This window comes from Notolepis coatsorum (genome assembly GCF_963971535.1).
Source record: "Notolepis coatsorum genome assembly, chromosome: 5".
In the NCBI taxonomy this organism is placed as follows: Eukaryota; Metazoa; Chordata; class Actinopteri; order Aulopiformes; family Paralepididae; genus Notolepis; species Notolepis coatsorum.
The window spans coordinates 55602807-55623152 of record NC_140169.1 but is presented as its reverse complement, the minus strand read 5'-3'; the positions used below and the strand labels follow the sequence as shown (position 1 = coordinate 55623152).

At 48.8% G+C, this 20346-nt stretch overlaps 1 protein-coding gene across 1 annotated transcript in view; it reads right to left on the bottom strand.

Moving 5' to 3' along the window:
- syne2a (spectrin repeat containing, nuclear envelope 2a) overlaps positions 1-20346 on the bottom strand; it is a gene marked incomplete at its 5' end in the record, with an annotated part of 351160 nt that overhangs the window by 314395 nt on the left and 16419 nt on the right. The window contains 6 exons of the mRNA XM_084314110.1: positions 7659-7762; positions 10548-10750; positions 13368-13579; positions 14910-15002; positions 17156-17233; positions 19541-19636. Of these exons, the coding sequence (XP_084170236.1) occupies positions 7659-7762; positions 10548-10750; positions 13368-13579; positions 14910-15002; positions 17156-17233; positions 19541-19636 (786 nt within the window). The remainder of the gene's footprint in view (positions 1-7658; positions 7763-10547; positions 10751-13367; positions 13580-14909; positions 15003-17155; positions 17234-19540; positions 19637-20346) is intronic.

The window sequence follows — 20346 nt, the reverse complement described above, 5'->3', positions numbered from 1 at the left end:
GGAGAAGGCAGGAGAAGACAGGAGAGGGCAGGAGAAGACAGGAGAAGACAGGAGAGGGCAGGAGAGGGCAGGAGAAGACAGGAGAGGGCAGGAGAGGGCAGGAGAAGACAGGAGAGGGCAGGAGAAGACAGGAGAGGGCAGGAGAAGACAGGAGAAGACAGGAGAGGGCAGGAGAAGACAGGAGAAGACAGGAGAAGACAGGAGAAGACAGGAGAGGGCAGGAGAAGACAGGAGAAGGCAGGAGAGGGCATGAGAAGACAGGAGAGGGCAGGAGAAGACAGGAGAGGGCAGGAGAAGACAGGAGAAGACAGGAGAAGACAGGAGAGGGCAGGAGAAGACAGGAGAGGGCAGGAGAAGACAGGAGAGGGCAGGAGAAGACAGGAGAAGACAGGAGAAGACAGGAGAAGACAGGAGAGGGCAGGAGAAGACAGGAGAAGGCAGGAGAAGACAGGAGAAGACAGGAGAAGACAGGAGAGGGCAGGAGAGGGCAGGAGAAGACAGGAGAGGGCAGGAGAAGACAGGAGAAGACAGGAGAAGACAGGAGAGGGCAGGAGAAGACAGGAGAAGACAGGAGGAGACAGGAGAGGGCAGGAGAAGACAGGAGAGGGCAGGAGAAGACAGGAGAAGACAGGAGAAGACAGGAGAAGACAGGAGAGGGCAGGAGAAGACAGGAGAAGACATGAGAAGACATGAGAAGACATGAGAAGACATGAGAAGACAGGAGAAGACAGGAGAGGACAGGAGAAGACAGGAGAAGACAGGAGAGGGCAGGAGAAGACAGGAGAAGACAGGAGAGGGCAGGAGAAGAGAGGAGAGGGCAGGAGAAGACAGGAGAGGGCAGGAGTGGGCAGGAGAAGACAGGAGAGGGCAGGAGAGGGCAGGAGAGGGCAGGAGAAGACAGGAGAAGACAGGAGAGGGCAGGAGAAGACAGGAGAGGGCAGGTGAAGACAGGAGAGGACAGGAGAAGACAGGAGAGGGCAGGTGAAGACAGGAGAGGGCAGGAGAGGGCAGGAGAGGGCAGGAGAGGGCAGGAGAAGACAGGAGAAGACAGGAGAAGACAGGAGAAGACAGGAGAGGACAGGAGAAGACTGGAGAAGACAGGAGAAGACAGGAGAAGACAGGAGAGGGCAGGAGAAGACAGGAGAAGACAGGAGAAGACAGGAGAGGGCAGGAGAGGGCAGGAGAAGACAGGAGAAGACAGGAGAAGACAGGAGAGGGCAGGAGAAGACAGGAGAAGACAGGAGAAGACAGGAGAAGACAGGGGAGGGCAGGAGAGGGCAGGAGAAGACAGGAGAAGACAGGAGAAGACAGGAGAAGACGGGAGAGGGCAGGAGAAGACAGGAGAAGACAGGAGAAGACAGGAGAGGGCAGGAGAAGACAGGAGAAGACAGGAGAAGACAGGAGAGGGCAGGAGAAGACAGGAGAAGACAGGAGAGGGCAGGAGAAGACAGGAGAAGACAGGAGAGGGCAGGAGAAGACAGAAGAGGGCAGGAGAAGACAGGAGAGGGCAGGAGAGGGCAGGAGAAGACAGGAGAGGGCAGGATAGGGCAGAAGAAGGCAGGAGAAGACAGGAGAGGGCAGGAGAAGACAGGAGAAGACAGGAGAGGGCAGGAGAGGGCAGGAGAAGACAGGAGAAGACAGGAGAGGGCAGGAGAAGACAGGAGAAGACAGGAGAGGGCAGGAGAGCGCAGGAGAGGGCAGGAGAAGACAGGAGAGGGCAGTAGAGGGCAGGAGAAGACAGGAGAGGGCAGGAGAAGACAGGAGAAGGCAGGAGAAGACAGGAGAAGACAGGAGAGGGCAGGAGAAGACAGGAGAGGGCAGGAGAAGACAGGAGAGGGCAGGAGAAGACAGGAGAAGACAGGAGAGGGCAGGAGAAGACAGGAGAGGGCAGGAGAGGGCAGGAGAAGACAGGATAGGGCAGGAGAAGACAGGAGAAGACAGGAGAAGACAGGAGAGGGCAGGAGAAGACAGGAGAGGGCAGGAGAAGACAGGAGAGGGCAGGAGAAGACAGGAGAGGGCAGGAGAGGGCAGGAGAAGACAGTAGAGGGCAGGAGAAGACAGGAGAGGGCAGGAGAAGACAGGAGAAGACAGGAGAGGGCAGGAGAAGACAGGAGAAGACAGGAGAAGACAGGAGAAGACATGAGAAGACATGAGAAGACATGAGAAGACATGAGAAGACAGGAGAAGACAGGAGAGGACAGGAGAAGACAGGAGAGGGCAGGAGAAGACAGGAGAAGACAGGAGAGGGCAGGAGAAGAGAGGAGAGGGCAGGAGAAGACAGGAGAGGGCAGGAGAGGGCAGGAGAAGACAGGAGAGGGCAGGAGAGGGCAGGAGAGGGCAGGAGAAGACAGGAGAAGACAGGAGAAGACAGGAGAAGACAGGAGAAGACAGGGGAGGGCAGGAGAGGGCAGGAGAAGACAGGAGAAGACAGGAGAAGACAGGAGAAGACGGGAGAGGGCAGGAGAAGACAGGAGAAGACAGGAGAAGACAGGAGAGGGCAGGAGAAGACAGGAGAAGACAGGAGAAGACAGGAGAGGGCAGGAGAAGACAGGAGAAGACAGGAGAGGGCAGGAGAAGACAGGAGAAGACAGGAGCGGGCAGGAGAAGACAGAAGAGGGCAGGAGAAGACAGGAGAAGACAGCAGAGGACAGGAGAAGACAGGAGAGGGCAGGAGAAGACAGGAGAAGACAGGAGAAGACAGGAGAGGGCAGGAGAAGACAGGAGAAGACAGGAGAAGACAGGAGAGGGCAGGAGAAGAGAGGAGAGGGCAGGAGAAGACAGGAGAAGACAGGAGAGGACAGGAGAAGACAGGAGAGGGCAGGAGAAGACAGGAGAAGACAGGAGAAGACATGAGAGGGCAGGAGAAGACAGGAGAAGACAGGAGAAGACAGGAGAGGGCAGGAGAAGACAGGAGAGGGCAGGAGAAGACAGGAGAAGACAGGAGAGGGCAGGAGAAGACAGGAGAGGGCAGGAGAAGACAGGAGAGGGCAGGAGAGGGCAGGAGAGGGCAGGAGAAGACAGGAGAGGGCAGGAGAAGACAGGAGAAGACAGGAGAAGACAGGAGATGGCAGGAGAGGGCAGGAGAAGACAGGAGAGGGCAGGAGAGGGCAGGAGAGGGCAGGAGAGGGCAGGAGAAGACAGGAGAAGACAGGAGAGGGCAGGAGAAGACAGGAGAGGGCAGGAGAGGGCAGGAGAGGGCAGGAGAGGGCAGGAGAAGACAGGAGAAGACAGGAGAGGGCAGGAGAAGACAGGAGAAGACAGGAGAAGACAGGAGAAGACAGGAGAGGGCAGGAGAAGACAGGAGAAGACAGGAGAGGGCAGGAGAAGGCAGGAGAAGACAGGAGAAGACAGGAGAAGACAGGAGAGGACAGGAGAAGACAGGAGAGGGCAGGAGAAGACGGGAGAAGACAGGAGAAGACAGGAGAGGGCAGGAGAAGACAGGAGAAGACAGGAGAGGGCAGGAGAGGGCAGGAGAAGACAGGAGAGGGCAGGAGAGGGCAGGAGAGGGCAGGAGAGGGCAGGAGAAGACAGGAGAAGACAGGAGAGGGCAGGAGAAGACAGGAGAGGGCAGGAGAGGGCAGGAGAGGGCAGGAGAGGGCAGGAGAAGACAGGAGAAGACAGGAGAGGGCAGGAGAAGACAGGAGAAGACAGGAGAAGACAGGAGAAGACAGGAGAGGGCAGGAGAAGACAGGAGAAGACAGGAGAGGGCAGGAGAAGGCAGGAGAAGACAGGAGAAGACAGGAGAAGACAGGAGAGGACAGGAGAAGACAGGAGAGGGCAGGAGAAGACGGGAGAAGACAGGAGAAGACAGGAGAGGGCAGGAGAAGACAGGAGAAGACAGGAGAGGGCAGGAGAGGGCAGGAGAAGACAGGAGAAGACAGGAGAAGACAGGAGCGGGCAGGAGAGGGCAGGAGAAGACAGGAGAGGGCAGGAGAAGACAGGAGAGGGCAGGAGAAGACAGGAGAAGACAGGAGAAGACAGGAGAGGGCAGGAGAAGACAGGAGAGGGCAGGAGAAGACAGGAGAAGACAGGAGAAGACAGGAGAGGGCAGGAGAAGACAGGAGAGGGCAGGAGAAGACAGGAGAAGACAGAAGAAGACAGGAGAAGACAGGAGAGGGCAGGAGAGGGCAGGAGAAGACAGGAGAAGACAGGAGAAGACAGGAGAAGACAGGAGAGGGCAGGAGAAGACGGGAGAAGACAGGAGAGGGCAGGAGAGGGCAGGAGAGGGCAGAAGAAGACAGGAGAAGACAGGAGAACACAGGAGAAGACAGGAGAAGACAGGAGAAGACAGGAGAAGACAGGAGAGGGCAGGAGAAGACAGGAGAAGACAGGAGAAGACAGGAGAAGACAGGAGAAGACAGGAGAGGGCAGGAGAAGACAGGAGAGGGCAGGAGAAGACAGGAGAGGGCAGGAGAGGGCAGGAGAAGACAGGAGAGGGCAGGAGAAGACAGGAGAGGGCAGGAGAGGGCAGGAGAAGACAGGAGAGGGCAGGAGAAGACAGGAGAGGGCAGGAGAAGACAGGAGAGGGCAGGAGAAGACAGGAGAGGGCAGGAGAAGACAGGAGAGGGCAGAAGAAGACAGGAGAGGGCAGGAGAAGACAGGAGAAGACAGGAGAGGGCAGGAGAGGGCAGGAGAAGACAGGAGAGGGCAGGAGAGGGCAGGAGAGGGCAGGAGAAGACAGGAGAGGGCAGGAGAGGACAGGAGAAGACAGGAGAAGACAGGAGAGGGCAGGAGAGGGCAGGAGAAGACAGAAGAGGGCAGGAGAAGACAGGAGAGGGCAGGAGAAGACAGGAGAAGACAGGAGAAGACAGGAGATGGCAGGAGAGGGCAGGAGAGGGCAGGAGAGGGCAGGAGAGGGCAGGAGAGGGCAGAAGAAGACAGGAGAAGACAGGAGAAGACAGGAGAAGACAGGAAAAGACAGGAGAGGGCAGGAGAAGACAGGAGAAGACAGGAGAAGACAGGAGAAGACAGGAGAGGGCAGGAGAGGGCAGGAGAAGACGGGAGAAGACAGGAGAGGGCAGGAGAGGGCAGGAGAGGGCAGAAGAAGACAGGAGAAGACAGGAGAACACAGGAGAAGACAGGAGAAGACAGGAGAAGACAGGAGAGGGCAGGAGAAGACAGGAGAAGACAGGAGAAGACAGGAGAAGACAGGAGAAGACAGGAGAGGGCAGGAGAAGACAGGAGAGGGCAGGAGAAGACAGGAGAGGGCAGGAGAGGGCAAGAGAAGACAGGAGAGGGCAGGAGAAGACAGGAGAGGGCAGGAGAGGGCAGGAGAAGACAGGAGAGGGCAGGAGAAGACAGGAGAGGGCAGGAGAAGACAGGAGAGGGCAGGAGAAGACAGGAGAGGGCAGGAGAAGACAGGAGAGGGCAGAAGAAGACAGGAGAGGGCAGGAGAAGACAGGAGAAGACAGGAGAGGGCAGGAGAGGGCAGGAGAAGACAGGAGAGGGCAGGAGAGGGCAGGAGAGGGCAGGAGAAGACAGGAGAGGGCAGGAGAGGACAGGAGAAGACAGGAGAAGACAGGAGAGGGCAGGAGAGGGCAGGAGAAGACAGGAGGGGGCAGGAGAAGACAGGAGAGGGCAGGAGAAGACAGGAGAAGACAGGAGAAGACAGGAGATGGCAGGAGAGGGCAGGAGAGGGCAGGAGAGGGCAGGAGAGGGCAGGAGAGGGCAGAAGAAGACAGGAGAAGACAGGAGAAGACAGGAGAAGACAGGAGAAGACAGGAGAAGACAGGAAAAGACAGGAGAGGGCAGGAGAAGACAGGAGAAGACAGGAGAAGACAGGAGAAGACGGGAGAAGACAGGAGAAGACAGGAGAGGGCAGGAGAAGACAGGAGAGGGCAGGAGAGGGCAGGAGAAGACAGGAGAGGGCAGGAGAAGACAGGAGAGGGCAGGAGAAGACAGGAGAAGACAGGAGAGGGCAGGAGAAGACAGGAGAAGACAGGAGAAGACAGGAGAGGGCAGGAGAAGATGGGAGAAGACAGGAGAAGACAGGAGAAGACAGGAGAGGGCAGGAGAAGACAGGAGAAGACAGGAGAAGACAGGAGAGGGCAGGAGAAGACAGGAGAAGACAGGAGAGGGCAGGAGAGGGCAGGAGAGGGCAGGAGAAGACAGGAGAAGACAGGAGAAGACAGGAGAAGACAGGAGAGGGCAGAAGAAGACAGGAGAGGGCAGGAGAAGACAGGAGAGGGCAGGAGAGGGCAGGAGAAGACAGGAGAGGGCAGGAGAAGACAGGAGAAGACAGGAGAAGACAGGAGAAGACAGGAGAGGGCAGGAGAAGACAGGAGAGGGCAGGAGAAGACAGGAGAAGACAGGAGAAGGCAGGAGAGGGCATGAGAAGACAGGAGAAGGCAGGATAGGGCAGGAGAAGACAGGAGAAGACAGGAGAGGGCAGGAGAAGACGGGAGAAGACAGGAGAAGACAGGAGAAGACAGGAGAAGAAAGGAGAGTGCAGGAGAAGACAGGAGAAGACAGGAGAAGACAGGAGAAGACAGGAGAAGACAGGAGAAGACAGGAGAGGGCAGGAGAGGACAGGAGAAGACAGGAGAAGACAGGAGAGGGCAGATGAGCAGTAGTAGAGAGTTCCATCTCCTGAAGCAGATTTACAACATAGCTACTTGCCTGAAAAGCCAGCGATAGCCTACTTATAACATTTCTGTAATCTGTAATCTATCCATAATGTTACACCGCAAAGAAATCTCCATCTTTCACCTTTCACCTCAAAATTATCATGGTAGTTTGATGATAACTTTAGGTTTATCATGGTACCAGCTATTGTATGAATAATTTACCATGGTACTACTATTGGTATATATCACCACGATATCAATTGTATAATCTAAGTAAGGGATAATGTATAGCTACAAGGTCATTGTCGCAAAATAATTGACCGACACAGCGTTCTGGAACACAGAGGCGCAGCCGAGGTGTTCTAAACGTCAGTGAAGGTCAATTATTTTGCGACAATGACCGAGTATAGCTATACATTATCCCGCTTATTACAGGGCTAACTTACTAACAATATACGCAATTAATTTTACACCATCAACAAGACAAGATCAAATGCAGACGCAGTTGTTCTGTTGCTCCTCTGTCATCGCCGGCAGGTGTGTGGACTTGATTGCACTTGATGTAGTGCAGCTGTGCATAATGGTAAAGCTTAGCTTTCGTGACTGCGATCAAAATGCTTGATTGTGATTGGTCAATAGCGCTCTGTTGCCCCTAACAGCGGTTATTATTGCGCGTTGCCCGTAGCAGCGGTGAATTATCGAGAAATAATTTAACGCTGTCAGGGGCAACCGAGCGCTATTGACCAATCACAATCAAGTATTTTGGCGAATGTTAAAACGCCATGTAATAATTTTAAATAATTCTATCTTAAAACTCTGGGAAAGGTGTTTTTGGCCAACAGCTACAGATCCAGCTCTAAAAAATCGAATTGCAAGAGCGCAGTATCGTTAACGCCTCGTTAACAGCACTGCCAGGTTAATGGTGCGTGATTACCACAGCAGCAGTAGCAGAGCAGAGCAGAGCTCAGAGACCTGAGAGCTGCATCTGTAGACTAGCTGGAGAGAGAGAGAGAGAGAGAGAGAGAGAGCGAGAGAGAGAGAGAGAGAGAGAGAGAGAGAGAGAGAGAGAGAGAGAGAGAGTTGACCTCTGACCTGCAGGTCCTCGGGGTCGGCGGGCGGCGTGTGGTTGGAGTACTGCAGGAACTGAGCCACGTAGGTCATGATGGACTTCTCATCCGGCTCCTTCACGTCCACGTCTGAGGCGGAGGGAGAGAGCAGAGAGCGACACGACGAGAGTCATTCTCAGGAGCTCGTACAAATAAAAGCAAACTTGAACTTGAAAACTATTACAGAATGCATTTTTGCATTTTGTTTGCATTTTGTACTTTAGTTTTGTATATAGGCCTTTATTCCTCTTTTACTTTGTTTACTGTATGAAGCACATTCTCAGGGGCTCATACAGAACCAAGCCTTTCACTGTAATGTACGTGTTACTTTATACGTGACAAATAAAAATAAACTTGAAACTTGAACTTGCAGACTTTTGTCATCAAGTCACAGATTCTCTTATCTCTACTGGAATTGAATGTTTTTCCTTCTGTGTTCGTGTGGTTTTGAATGGAAGTGAATGAGAGGTGAAATACTTTTGCCCCACTAATGAGACGTGGAGTTTTCACTGCACACAACATTTAGTTAGCGTGACTTGCAAGAGGAGTTGTCGCAGGGCGATGCGGAACGCAGGGCTGAATACTATTCTGAATAGGTAGATGTCATAGCTTCTCAAATTGAAGGTCCACGCTGGTCTGTGTGCTGTGATCTTATTCTACCTGGGCGGGCCTTGATCTACCTGGGCGGGTCTTATTCTACCTGGGCGGGTCTTAATCTACCTGGGCGGGTCTTATTCTACCTGGGCGGGTCTTAATCTACCTGGGCGGGTCTTAATCTACCTGGGCGGGCCTTAATCTACCTGGGCGGGCCTTGATCTACCTGGGCGGGTCTTATTCTACCTGGGCGGGTCTTAATCTACCTGGGCGGGTTTTATTCTACCTGGGCGGGCCTTGATCTACCTGGGCGGGTCTTAATCTACCTGGGCGGGTCTTAACCTACCTGGGTGGGTCTTAATCTACCTGGGCGGGTCTTATTCTACCTGGGAAACACTGTAATCGAATACATTTGACCTATCAAAATCATATTTTCATCTTTATTAATTTCTTTTGCCTTTCTATCTTTTTCTCCCATCCCAATTTTGTCTCCCTGCCAATTCCCTTCCTGGTCATTGCATTGCCCTACTGTCGGTCTGGGGAGGGTGTAGACTACCACATGCTGCCCTACTGTCGGTCTGGGGAGGGTGTAGACTACCACATGCTGCCCTACTGTCGGTCTGGGGAGGGTGTAGACTATCACATGCTGCCCTACTGTCGGTCTGTGGAGGGTGTAGACTATCACATGCTGCCCTACTGTCTGGGGAGGGTGTAGACTATCACATGCTGCCCTACTGTCGGTCTGTGGAGGGTGTAGACTATCACATGCTGCCCTACTGTCGGTCTGTGGAGGGTGTAGACTATCACATGCTGCCCTACTGTCAGTCTGGGGAGGGTGTAGACTACCACATGCTGCCCTACTGTCGGTCTGGGGAGGGTGTAGACTACCACATGCTGCCCTACTGTCGGTCTGGGGAGGGTGTAGACTACCACATGCTGCCCTACTGTCGGTCTGGGGAGGGTGTAGACTATCACATGCTGCCCTACTGTCTGGGGAGGGTGTAGACTATCACATGCTGCCCTACTGTCGGTCTGGGGAGGGTGTAGACTATCACATGCTGCCCTACTGTCTGGGGAGGGTGTAGACTATCACATGCTGCCCTACTGTCGGTCTGGGGAGGGTGTAGACTATCACATGCTGCCCTACTGTCTGGGGAGGGTGTAGACTACCACATGCTGCCCTACTGTCTGGGGAGGGTGTAGACTATCACATGCTGCCCTACTGTCGGTCTGGGGAGGGTGTAGACTATCACATGCTGCCCTACTGTCGGTCTGGGGAGGGTGTAGACTATCACATGCTGCCCTACTGTCGGTCTGGGGAGGGTGTAGACTACCACATGCCTCCTCCGATACACGTGGAGTTGCCAGCCACTTGTTTTCACCTGACAGCGAGGAGTTTCACTGGGGGAACGTAACGCGTGCAGAGGTTCGCGCTATCTCCCCCAGATCCCCTCCCTGCTGAACAGGCGCCCCGACCGACCAGTAGGAGTCGCTGTTTGCAACGACCAGGACTCATACTCACCCACCGGCTTCCCACCCGGCAACACTGACAATTCTGTTCTGACCGAGCCGTAGGGACCGCTGACACTGGGATTTGAAACGTGGGTCTTTGCGGTGGTAGGAGGGTTCTCTCTACACTACCCAGCCGCTCCCACACATTATCACTTTAAGTGGTTGATTAGCATCGATTGGAATCAAAATCATATTTAAAACTTTTTAAGGAACCGTGGGAATATTGAAAATGTCCCAACATATACAGTTACAGGGCTTAACATTTGTCTCTCTTCAAGCAACCATCCCTACATCAATGTTTTTATTGTCCCGTGGTGATGGTGGCGTCCTCCTCCTGAATAGGGAGGAGGTGTAGTGGTTACGTCATTGCTGTTTCCGGCCGGTCCACCATCTTGAAAACGCAACGTATTTCCCCATTGCCCATTTCTAAATTGTCTCGTTTAAAACAAATAAAGCATGGACATTTGCATGGTGTACCTTTCTGTGCGTAGTCATCCACAATCTATAGCTCAACATGAAAATATTCGCAATTAACCGTAAAGAAAAATCGCCGAATTTTATTTCAACCAAAAATGCTTAAACAATAACGTTAGTGATAGAAGGGAACTCATTTTGTGAAAAAATGGAAAGCTTTTCAATGTTCATGAGGCAGAATTGTTACAATAGCTGATAAATCCCTAAACGGGTGGACCTCGCGGGCGGTCCAGAGTGACGGCAGACTACACCTCCCTATACACCTTGTTACTGTGTGTCTCTCCTCTCCTCTCACCCTGGGGGTCCAGCAGGCGGGGGATGTGGAGCTGGCGCTCGGCCAGACTGAAGGCCTCCTCCAGGTTCTCCCGGTGGCTTCTGGACCGGGCCAGGCTCAGGTCCGGCACCAGGTCCGCCCGCAGGGAACACAGGACGGCCAGGAAGGCCTCCCCGCTGCGCCAGCTCGACTTGAAGTCCTTCACACTCAGGGAGCAGCCCGCCCTGGAGGGAGAGAGAGGGGGGAGAGAGAGAGAGAGAGAGAGAGAGAGAGGGGAGAGAGAGAGAGAGAGAGAGAGAGAGAGAGAGAGAGAGAGAGAGAGAGAGAGAGAGAGAGAGAGAGAGAGAGAGAGAGAGAGAGAGAGGGGAGAGAGAGAGAGAGAGAGAGAGAGAGAGAGAGAGAGAGAGAGAGAGAGAGAGAAAGTGAAAGTGATGAACGGGTGAACGGGTGTCTCTGTGGCCATGGCAGTGTGTTTCCCCTCTCCTACTACCATAGCATAGCAGTCACTGGACGATTATGCAAGATCAAGTTTAGGCCACTGATTGATTGATTGATTGATTGATTGATTGATTGATTGATTGATTGATTGATTGGTTGATTGATTGATTGATTGATTGATTGATTGATTGATTGATTGATTGATTGATTGATTGATTGCATTTATGGATCCAAAGACACAACAAATCCAAGGGATGACATGCAAAATTGACAACACGTATTTCCAGCATGGTCCCCAAATTTTCCAGAATGGTCCACTGACTATATGTTAGGCCTGTTTAGGCATTAGATTAGTGTTTGTGGTTTGCAGTGTGTTCACTTTCCTCTCCTCTGCTCTTGTTCACTTTCCTCTGCTCTGCTCTGCTCTTGTTCACTTTCCTCTGCTCTTGTTCACTTTCCTCTCCTTTTCTCTTGTTCACTTTCCTCTCCTCTGCTCTTGTTCACTTTCCTCTCCTCTTCTCTTGTTCACGTTCCTCTCCTTTTCTCTTGTTCACTTTCCTTTCCTCTGCTCTTGTTCACTTTCCTCTCCTCTTCTCTTGTTCACTTTCCTCTCCTCTGCTCTTGTTCACTTTCCTCTCCTCTTCTCTTGTTCACGTTCCTCTCCTTTTCTCTTGTTCACTTTCCTCTCATCTGCTCTTGTTCACTTTCCTCTCCTCTTCTCTTGTTCACTTTCCTCTCCTCTGCTCTTGTTCACTTTCCTCTCCTCTTCTCTTGTTCACTTTCCTCTCCTCTTCACTTGTTCACTTTCCTCTCCTCTGCTCTTGTTCACTTTCCTCTCCTCTGCTCTTGTTCACTTTCCTCTCCTCTTCTCTTGTTCACTTTCCTCTCCTCTGCTCTTGTTCACTTTCCTCTTCTCTTGTTCACTTTCCTCTGCTCTTGTTCACTTTCCTCTCATCTGCTCTTGTTCACTTTCCTCTTCTCTTCTCTTGTTCACTTTCCTCTCCTCTTCTCTTGTTCACTTTCCTCTCCTCTTCTCTTGTTCACTTTCCTCTGCTCTTGTTCACTTTCCTCTCCTCTTCTCTTGTTCACTTTCCTCTCCTCTGCTCTTGTTCACTTTCCTCTCCTCTGCTCTCGTTCACTTTCCTCTCCTCTTCTCTTGTTCACTTTCCTCTCCTCTGCTCTTGTTCACTTTCCTCTCCTCTGCTCTTTTTCACTTTCCTCTCCTCTGCTCTTGTTCACTTTCCTCTTCTCTTGTTCACTTTCCTCTCCTCTTCTCTTGTTCACTTTCCTCTCCTCTGCTCTTGTTCACTTTCCTCTCCTCTTCACTTGTTCACTTTCCTCTCCTCTGCTCTTGTTCACTTTCCTCTCCTCTGCTCTTGTTCACTTTCCTCTCCTCTGCTCTTGTTCACTTTCATCTCCTCTTCTCTTGTTCACTTTCCTCTCCTCTGCTCTCGTTCACTTTCCTCTCCTCTTCTCTTGTTCACTTTCCTCTCCTTTTCTCTTGTTCACTTTCCTCTCCTCTGCTCTCGTTCACTTTCCTCTCCTCTGCTCTCGTTCACTTTCCTCTCCTCTGCTCTTGTTCACTTTCCTCTCCTCTGCTCTTGTTCACTTTCCTCTCCTCTTCTCTTGTTCACTTTCCTCTCCTCTGCTCTTGTTCACTTTCCTCTCCTCTGCTCTCGTTCACTTTCCTCTCCTCTTCTCTTGTTCACTTTCCTCTCCTCTGCTCTTGTTCACTTTCCTCTCCTCTGCTCTTGTTCACTTTCCTCTCCTCTGCTCTTGTTCACTTTCCTCTGCTCTTGTTCACTTTCACCTCCTCTTCTCTTGTTCACTTTCCTCTCCTCTTCTCTTGTTCACTTTCATCTCCTCTTCTCTTGTTCACTTTCCTCTCCTCTTCTCTTGTTCACTTTCCTCTGCTCTGCTCTGGACAGGAAACCCGGTTCCTCGCAGTCTGTTTTCCCTCCCAGGTGTTTGAGTTCCCTCTCCCCTGTTCCCCTGGTGCTGGTCCATCTCTACCATCCAGCGTTTGGAATGTGGAAAAGGGCACAAGTAACCATCTTTATTAGGCCTCCAAGAGTGGAGAAAGAGATATTTTTATGAGACGCCTGTCTGATTTGTCTGACACTGCATCGGCTTATCTGCGGTGGGACACTGTGTCAGGTTATCTGTGGTGATGACACTGTGTCAGGTTATCTGCAGTGATGACACTGTGTCAGGTTATCTGCAGTGATGACACTGTGTCAGGTTATCTGTGGTGGGACACTGTGTCAGGTTATCTGTGGTGATGACACTGTGTCAGGTTATCTGTGGTGATGACACTGTGTCAGGTTATCTGTGGTGATGACACTGTGTCAGGTTATCTGTGGTGATGACACTGTGTCAGGCTAGCTGCAGTGAGACACCCACCTCTGGCACTGGTCCCGGACCCACAGGAGCAAGGCCTTCTTGGCGGAAAGCCTGAAGCGGGTGTGGAGAGGAGAGGTCACAGCTCTGGGCTTCGGGCTGCCTGGCGTGGGGCTTCCCAGGCCGGGACTACCAGATCCAGAGTCCACACTGGTCAAGGAGTCCAGGGACGAGTGGCGAGAACTGAAAGATAGAGTGCTGGCCAGCTCTTCAATCTGACAGAGAGGCGAGAAGAGACAGAGGGTCACCTATTGTCTATTTCATATTACACCTATTGTATATTATACCTATTGTCTATTCTAGCCGGTGTCTCTGATTGATCTGCCTACGTTGGAATTGCAATGACGCTCGAATCTCACCGGGTGGCAGTATCGCCTACCTTTGAACTGGGAACTGGGGATATCACTTGTCTTGTGATCCACTCCGGCTGTATCAGCCTAGGAGTGGATCACAACATAGCAATCGGTGGAAGATTTGGTGCCTCAGAGCTATTATTTCCCGTATGGTAGCCATGCCCATATACACAAGTAATTGCGATCGCCATGATGGGATCACTTGGATTTATTTATTTTGGAGTACTTTCTGACTGAGGTAAGGTCTATCTTAGGTAACCTGCTGGTATCTTTTTTTTACGTAAAACATGCTTCTGTACCGATCACAGTGTGGTAGTTTACCGGACGTAAAACTTGCTTTTGGTAACGATCACAGTTTTGAGTTAAAACGACCCCCCCCCCCATTGATGATTTTGTGAAGACACATATGTACATGGTATATACCTTTGATTTGGGACTATTTGGGGCTTCAGGCGATCAACCAGAACGATTTGGACTTATTGCATATAACGTGTCATATCTCGCCATCTATGGAAAAAGACTGGATTATTTTGGAAATGGGGCGATGTTTAGCGTGTAGCGTGTAACAAACTACAATGTGTAGAAATTAACTGATTAGTCAGTAAGGGACTATGAACAATGAGCCATACTATTGTCTCCATAGCTATAATACAGAACACACGATGGGTGTGCAAACATCGCTAAAATGGTCATTAACGCTGGCGCCAAACAGTGCAGATGGCGAAAGCTGGTGGCCGTCAAATAGTTAAGAAAGTGAATACCAGGAAGGCAGCAGGACGCGTCCTAAAAGTCTGTGCCGATCAACTGGCCCCGGTATTCACTGACATATTCAACCTGTCCTTAGAACAGTCTGTCATCCCCACCTGTCTGAAGAACTCCACCATTATCCCTGTACCCAAAAAATCCAAGCCTGCTTGCCTCAACGACTATCGCCCTGTAGCTCTCACCTCCCTCCCCAACACCTTGGACCCCCTGCAATTTGCATATCGCCCCAACAGGTCCACGGAGGACGCCATAGCCCATGTGCTGCACACGGCAGCATCACACCTGGACAAGAGGCAGGGGAGCTATGTGAGAATGCTGTTTATCGACTACAGCTCAGCATTCAATACCATAGTCCCCTCCAAGCTCAAGCTCAGAGACCTGGGGTTGAACTACGACCTCTGCCAGTGGGTAGCTAAGAGGAGCTCACGTGGCAGTGGAGGATGATGGTCCACAGGAGACCCAGGACGATGGTGGGACGTCCTTCCATTAGGTCCGAGATGTTGACGTTGACCAGTTTGACCTGCAGGCAACATTGTTCAAGTTGACACACATTCAAATCTTTACGTTCAAATTCAAATCTTTCATTAATTCAACTCATTAAATGCAGATGTTGAAATGATTGGACATAATCATTGTGTTGTTGTTTATGTAACATTTGGGGTTTTGCTCTCCTCTGGGAGAAACCTTTCATTAATTCAACTCATTAAATGCAGATGTTGAAATGATTGGACATAATGGTTGTCTTGTTTCGTTTGTTTCAGTTTTTTGCTCTGATCTGTTCTGATACTCGATGGACAGCCTATTGATTGTAAAATAACTATTATTCATTAACACTTTCCGTGCCACACACGAGAATACTCGAGTTTATTTATAGGTGGTTGAAAGCCACTCACGAGATTTCTCGGAATTATTATTATTTTTTTTTTTAGCGATCTGAAATCATATTGCATCACCCGAGCCTACCCGAGTATAGCCGAGCGGCGCCGGCGATCATTGTGGAAAAAAGCGGCCCCTGTCATCTCCCAGATGACATAAGGGATTTTGGAATGGACAAAATGAAAATGAATGGGGAAAAAAATCCGGTACTCCACATTTTCCAGTCCACTGATGCAGCCGGGCTTACCACAGTTCATTCTGGAACCTCAGAGCCCCGCTGATCATGGAGTTCTACTGTATCGCGTTGGATCTATACACTTATCGATTTTTTCGAATGGTGATCAGGAATTGGAATATACCAGTTGGATACCATCTGATGTCAGGTAAGGACTCTATGTTATCAGTGTTAGGATAATCAGAGTAAGTTTGATGAAGTTATAAGCTGTTTTGTGAAATGTCCTCTTTCGGTTTCACTGTAAAAGTCCAAGAGGAAATCAACGCGGCGATTATCCGTGCGCGGCCCGAATGTGCTTGCGTGCACGTATAATATTGATCATCTAGCGTTTATTTGAAAACGATTCATAAAAAGGCCGACGAATATCAACGTTGTGGAATATTCCAGTAAAAGACGATTTTCATAGAATGCCCCAGAATGGGCTGTTTTTTATTTCAAAACGGGGGCTTTTCTAAATGCTCTGAAACGGAAACGACGCGATAAAAAACCAATCTGCCTTGACAGCACTGACTGGAAAATAGTCTTTGATAATGCGATGGGCAGATTAGACACATAGCCATAATTTAAAACATAGATTAGGCGATATTAACGTTAACATTGGCGCCGATGGTGGCATTCAGCGGGTAAAAAGGAAAACCCGGCGTGGCGCTCAAAGTGTTAACAGTATGTTAATGTTTGCGGATGATTTTGTTGGAACACAATTGATCACTGTGTTTGACATTTTTTTTTATTTTTTTTTTATTTTATTGCAACAAAGGGGCAGGACCTGATGAGCTAATTGCTTCTTCCTATTCCTTTTCGGACAAGAGATTGTTTTGTTTATTATTTTATTATATCTTTTTCTTTTCACAGCAAATTATCTTGCAAATTATTTTACATTGTTATTTCTTGATTATTTTTATTGTTCGAGATACAGTAAACCATTCATTTGATTTGATCTTTATTTATCTCGAACAACCATAAACACACAAACTTGAAACAACAGAAAATAACAAAAACTAAATAAAAAATTAAATAAGAAACTAAATAAAATACAAATACAAATAAAATTAAATATATCTTCCTAGACATGGAAGCAATTGTCAACATAGCTCAAGACAAAAATGGTTTTGTTCGAGAAGGCACAGAAAGAAGCTAAGCTTATCTGGTCCTGCCCCTTCCTTACAATATCATATTAATATGTAATAAGTTATCTATCAATATAAAAAATAATATACCTATCCACTATGAGATAAATAAATAATTACAAAAATACTAGTTCACGTTATTTTCAAGCTCGACCTGGGCAATTACGGCCCACGGGCCACTTCCGGCCCTTTGGGCGTCCGTGTCCGGCCTGCGGTAAATTTTTACAATGGGAGATAATGAATATTGAGCAGAATTAAGTTCAAGTTATCATTGGTTCGGCCCTCCAACACAGTTCAGGTTTCTCATGTGGCCCCTTGTAAAAATTAATTGCCCACCCCTGCGTCTAACTTATACTTGTCCAAGAATTCCTGTTCATTCATTAATTCATTAATTCGTTGAACTCCTGTGACACGTTGTGCTGCAGTGACTCTTACTGATCGCGTCTGGAGGAAGGTCAGTGCCGTCTCCATGTCGCCCCTCTGCTGGAAGACTCCACGGCCCCTCTCCCTCCTCTGCAGAGAGGATCCGGTGATCCGGTTGATCCGGTGATGCAGTGGTAAAGAAAAGGTGAGTTAACTATATGAACTCAGGCCAAGAGTAGTAATAATAATACAGGGTTCCCACAGACATTGCTAAATGAAATTCAAGGACTTTCAAGTACTTTTCCAAGCACTATTTCTCATCTTAAAAGGGCATTTCAAAGGATACAATTCACTTTTAAATGCTGTTTTTTATTGAAAAGAAAATCTGATCCAATATTTACCAATTTCCGACAATTAGTTAGACTTTAGATTAAAAGATTATATTTCTTGATTCAGAACAATGGACAACACTTTCAATGCGAATGGTTGATTTTCATTTCAAGGACTTTTTAAGCACCTTGTTGTTGTTTGTTTTCTATCCCCAGGCCATCGGCCCTGTTTCTCGTACCTGGTTCAACTAAGTCGATCAAGATGTCATTATCCAGATTCAGTTAACCCGATGTTTGAAGCCGGGATTTTCCTGTTCCTCGAAGGTGGATTCAGTCTCGTTAACTCGATTCAGACTTGAGACCCAGGCTAAGTGCGCGCGGCCGCTTCAGGTGAAAAGCCAGCACGTATCGATGGCAGAGATCCTGATTCTCTAACGGCATTGATTGATTAATTGATTTAAAACTTTATTGACAGATTGCAATACGACTCAATCGCCTCGCCGACAAGTTAAATGCGTTATCTATAGGCTAATTTTAAGTCCCTCATTACCTCAATCAATCAGATTATATTTCTTTAAACTTGCCTGCTGGATTGAATAATCAAATGAGATCTTGCTAGCGAAAATAATTAGTTAAACTGTTATACAGAATTACGATACGGCTCTCTTACCCATTGATTGATGTATAGTTGATCTTTAACTTATCTCCACTGTGGTCTAACGGGTTGTTCTTTTGACTTTCACGCAGACGACCGGGGTTCGAAACCCTAGTCTTTTCCTTCTTTTTGCAATATAGGAATAATTCAATTTGGTGCACGTTGAGAGCTATATAAAGAATGACATCCTCAATGCATGTAGATTTATAATATTTTAACTTAAAACCAGGCTACTTTGGCGTATAATCATTAATATTATATTCAAAAAAATTATATTGGAAACACGGGGTTTCGAACACCGGTCGCTGGGTTGGCAGGCTTGAGCACTACTGCTGCACCACTGTGCCAGATGGGATAAATTCATTGTTTATACATTAATGAACGAGAGACCCGTGTTTAGAATATTCTTTATTTTGAATTAAGTTTTATTTCTTTATCCTCATTCATTAATGTGACGTCAACGGCTCATTCAATTTCTCAAATCCGTCAAACAGCGCATCTCATCAGACATCTTAATCCCAGTTACAATTAAAATAACCACGTCATAATGTGTACATCGCACCGAGCGAGCGCCACGGTATATATAACGTGCATTATTTAGGACAAAGTGAATTTAGTATCAGCATTTTGGGTCTATTTTACATTTCAAAAGCCCCCTCTGGAAGAATGGAGCACAAAAACGTAATTCAGAATGGTATAATGCAGATCGTAGACTGTGGGAATAATTTCAGGAAACGGGCTGTCACTTTTTTGCGGGGGCGTGGCGATGGTTCAGGCTAACTTGAACTTAAACTCTGCTTTCGACCAGGCTCAAACTTTTGGATCTGTTGTCATGGTGATTTGGAAAATCCAGGTACGGGGAATCGGAAAGTCCGGCTTAAGTCAGAATTACCCGAAAGTTATCCGGCTAACTCAGTTATCCAGGTACGGGGAACGGGGCCCGATGCTCAATGACAATGACACTATGTAACCCATCATCATCATCATCATCATCATCATCATCATCATCATCATCATCATCATCATCATCATCATCATCATCAACCCATCATCTACTCACTGCACAAACATCCACATGTACACACTCACTTTAAACAAACACTCACCTTACCACTCACTTTATTCACTTTAGACACTTTAACACACTTTATATTTATCTATTATTAAAGAGATTTGCACTACATCCATACCTCATTTGCACCCTACTCTAAGTTTGTACCACATCTCATTTCTGCATTGTACCTCACTGTTGCTCATTTTACCGTGTTGTATATTATTGTATATATGTACAGTATATTGACTTTACTTACTTCTTAATAACTTTTTTTTAACCTACTTTCTTTTTTACTGTATGTAGCACACTACCAGGGGCTCTTTCAGAAATAACCATTTCATATAAAGTATTCTGTATTTTGTTGTGACTAAACAAACTTGAAACTCTAAGAGGTTGATTAGCACCCTGGGGGGACTCACCATGCGTTGGCCACTCATCACCTCCAGCAGGTCCAGCAGCCGTGCCCCGTCCCTCAGGTCACAGAACAGGTCCGACACCGAGGAGGGAGGACTCCTCTGGAACAACACACAAAACAATCCATCGTGTGATTAAAGGAACACGCCAACATTATGGGAAATGTCTCTTCTATAGAGTCAGCTACGATGAGCTAATCAAGATGAGAAGCACGTTCAGTCACAGACTCATACCCCCCCCCGACACTCAACTAACCGCCTCTGCCAGTCCTTCATACCAGCGGCCATCAGGCTCCACAACAGTGGGCAGGGACTGCTGCCAGACATCCAACTACTAGGAACCTCAAAGGACAATATACTACCTTATGCATACCGCACCTTATGTGAATACTGTATACTTCAGTTAGGGTTAAGTGCTGCTTGCAGACAGCAGGTTATGGTGGGGTTAAGTGCTGCTTGCAGACAGGATATGATGGGGTTAAGTGCTGCTTGCAGGCAGGTTATTTAAGCATTACATCACACGCAGGAGTGGTTTGTGACCAATAAACCATGCCTAGGGGTGGTCGTTAGGCCCGAGGCGCAGCCGAGGGTCGTTAGACCCCCCTAGGCATGGTTTATTGGTCACAAATCACGACTACAAGTGGTGTAAAGCTTTTATACAACTGCCAGATTCATCCAACCTTATTTCTATACAATAAACACACATTAATCGAAGATTTATTGAAAAAACCATCCGCCAGAAAAAGTAGTTCCCACAACTACAAAAAAGACAAGTTGCCTCCATGTGGAAGCAGCTTGAAGTGCATCCAACC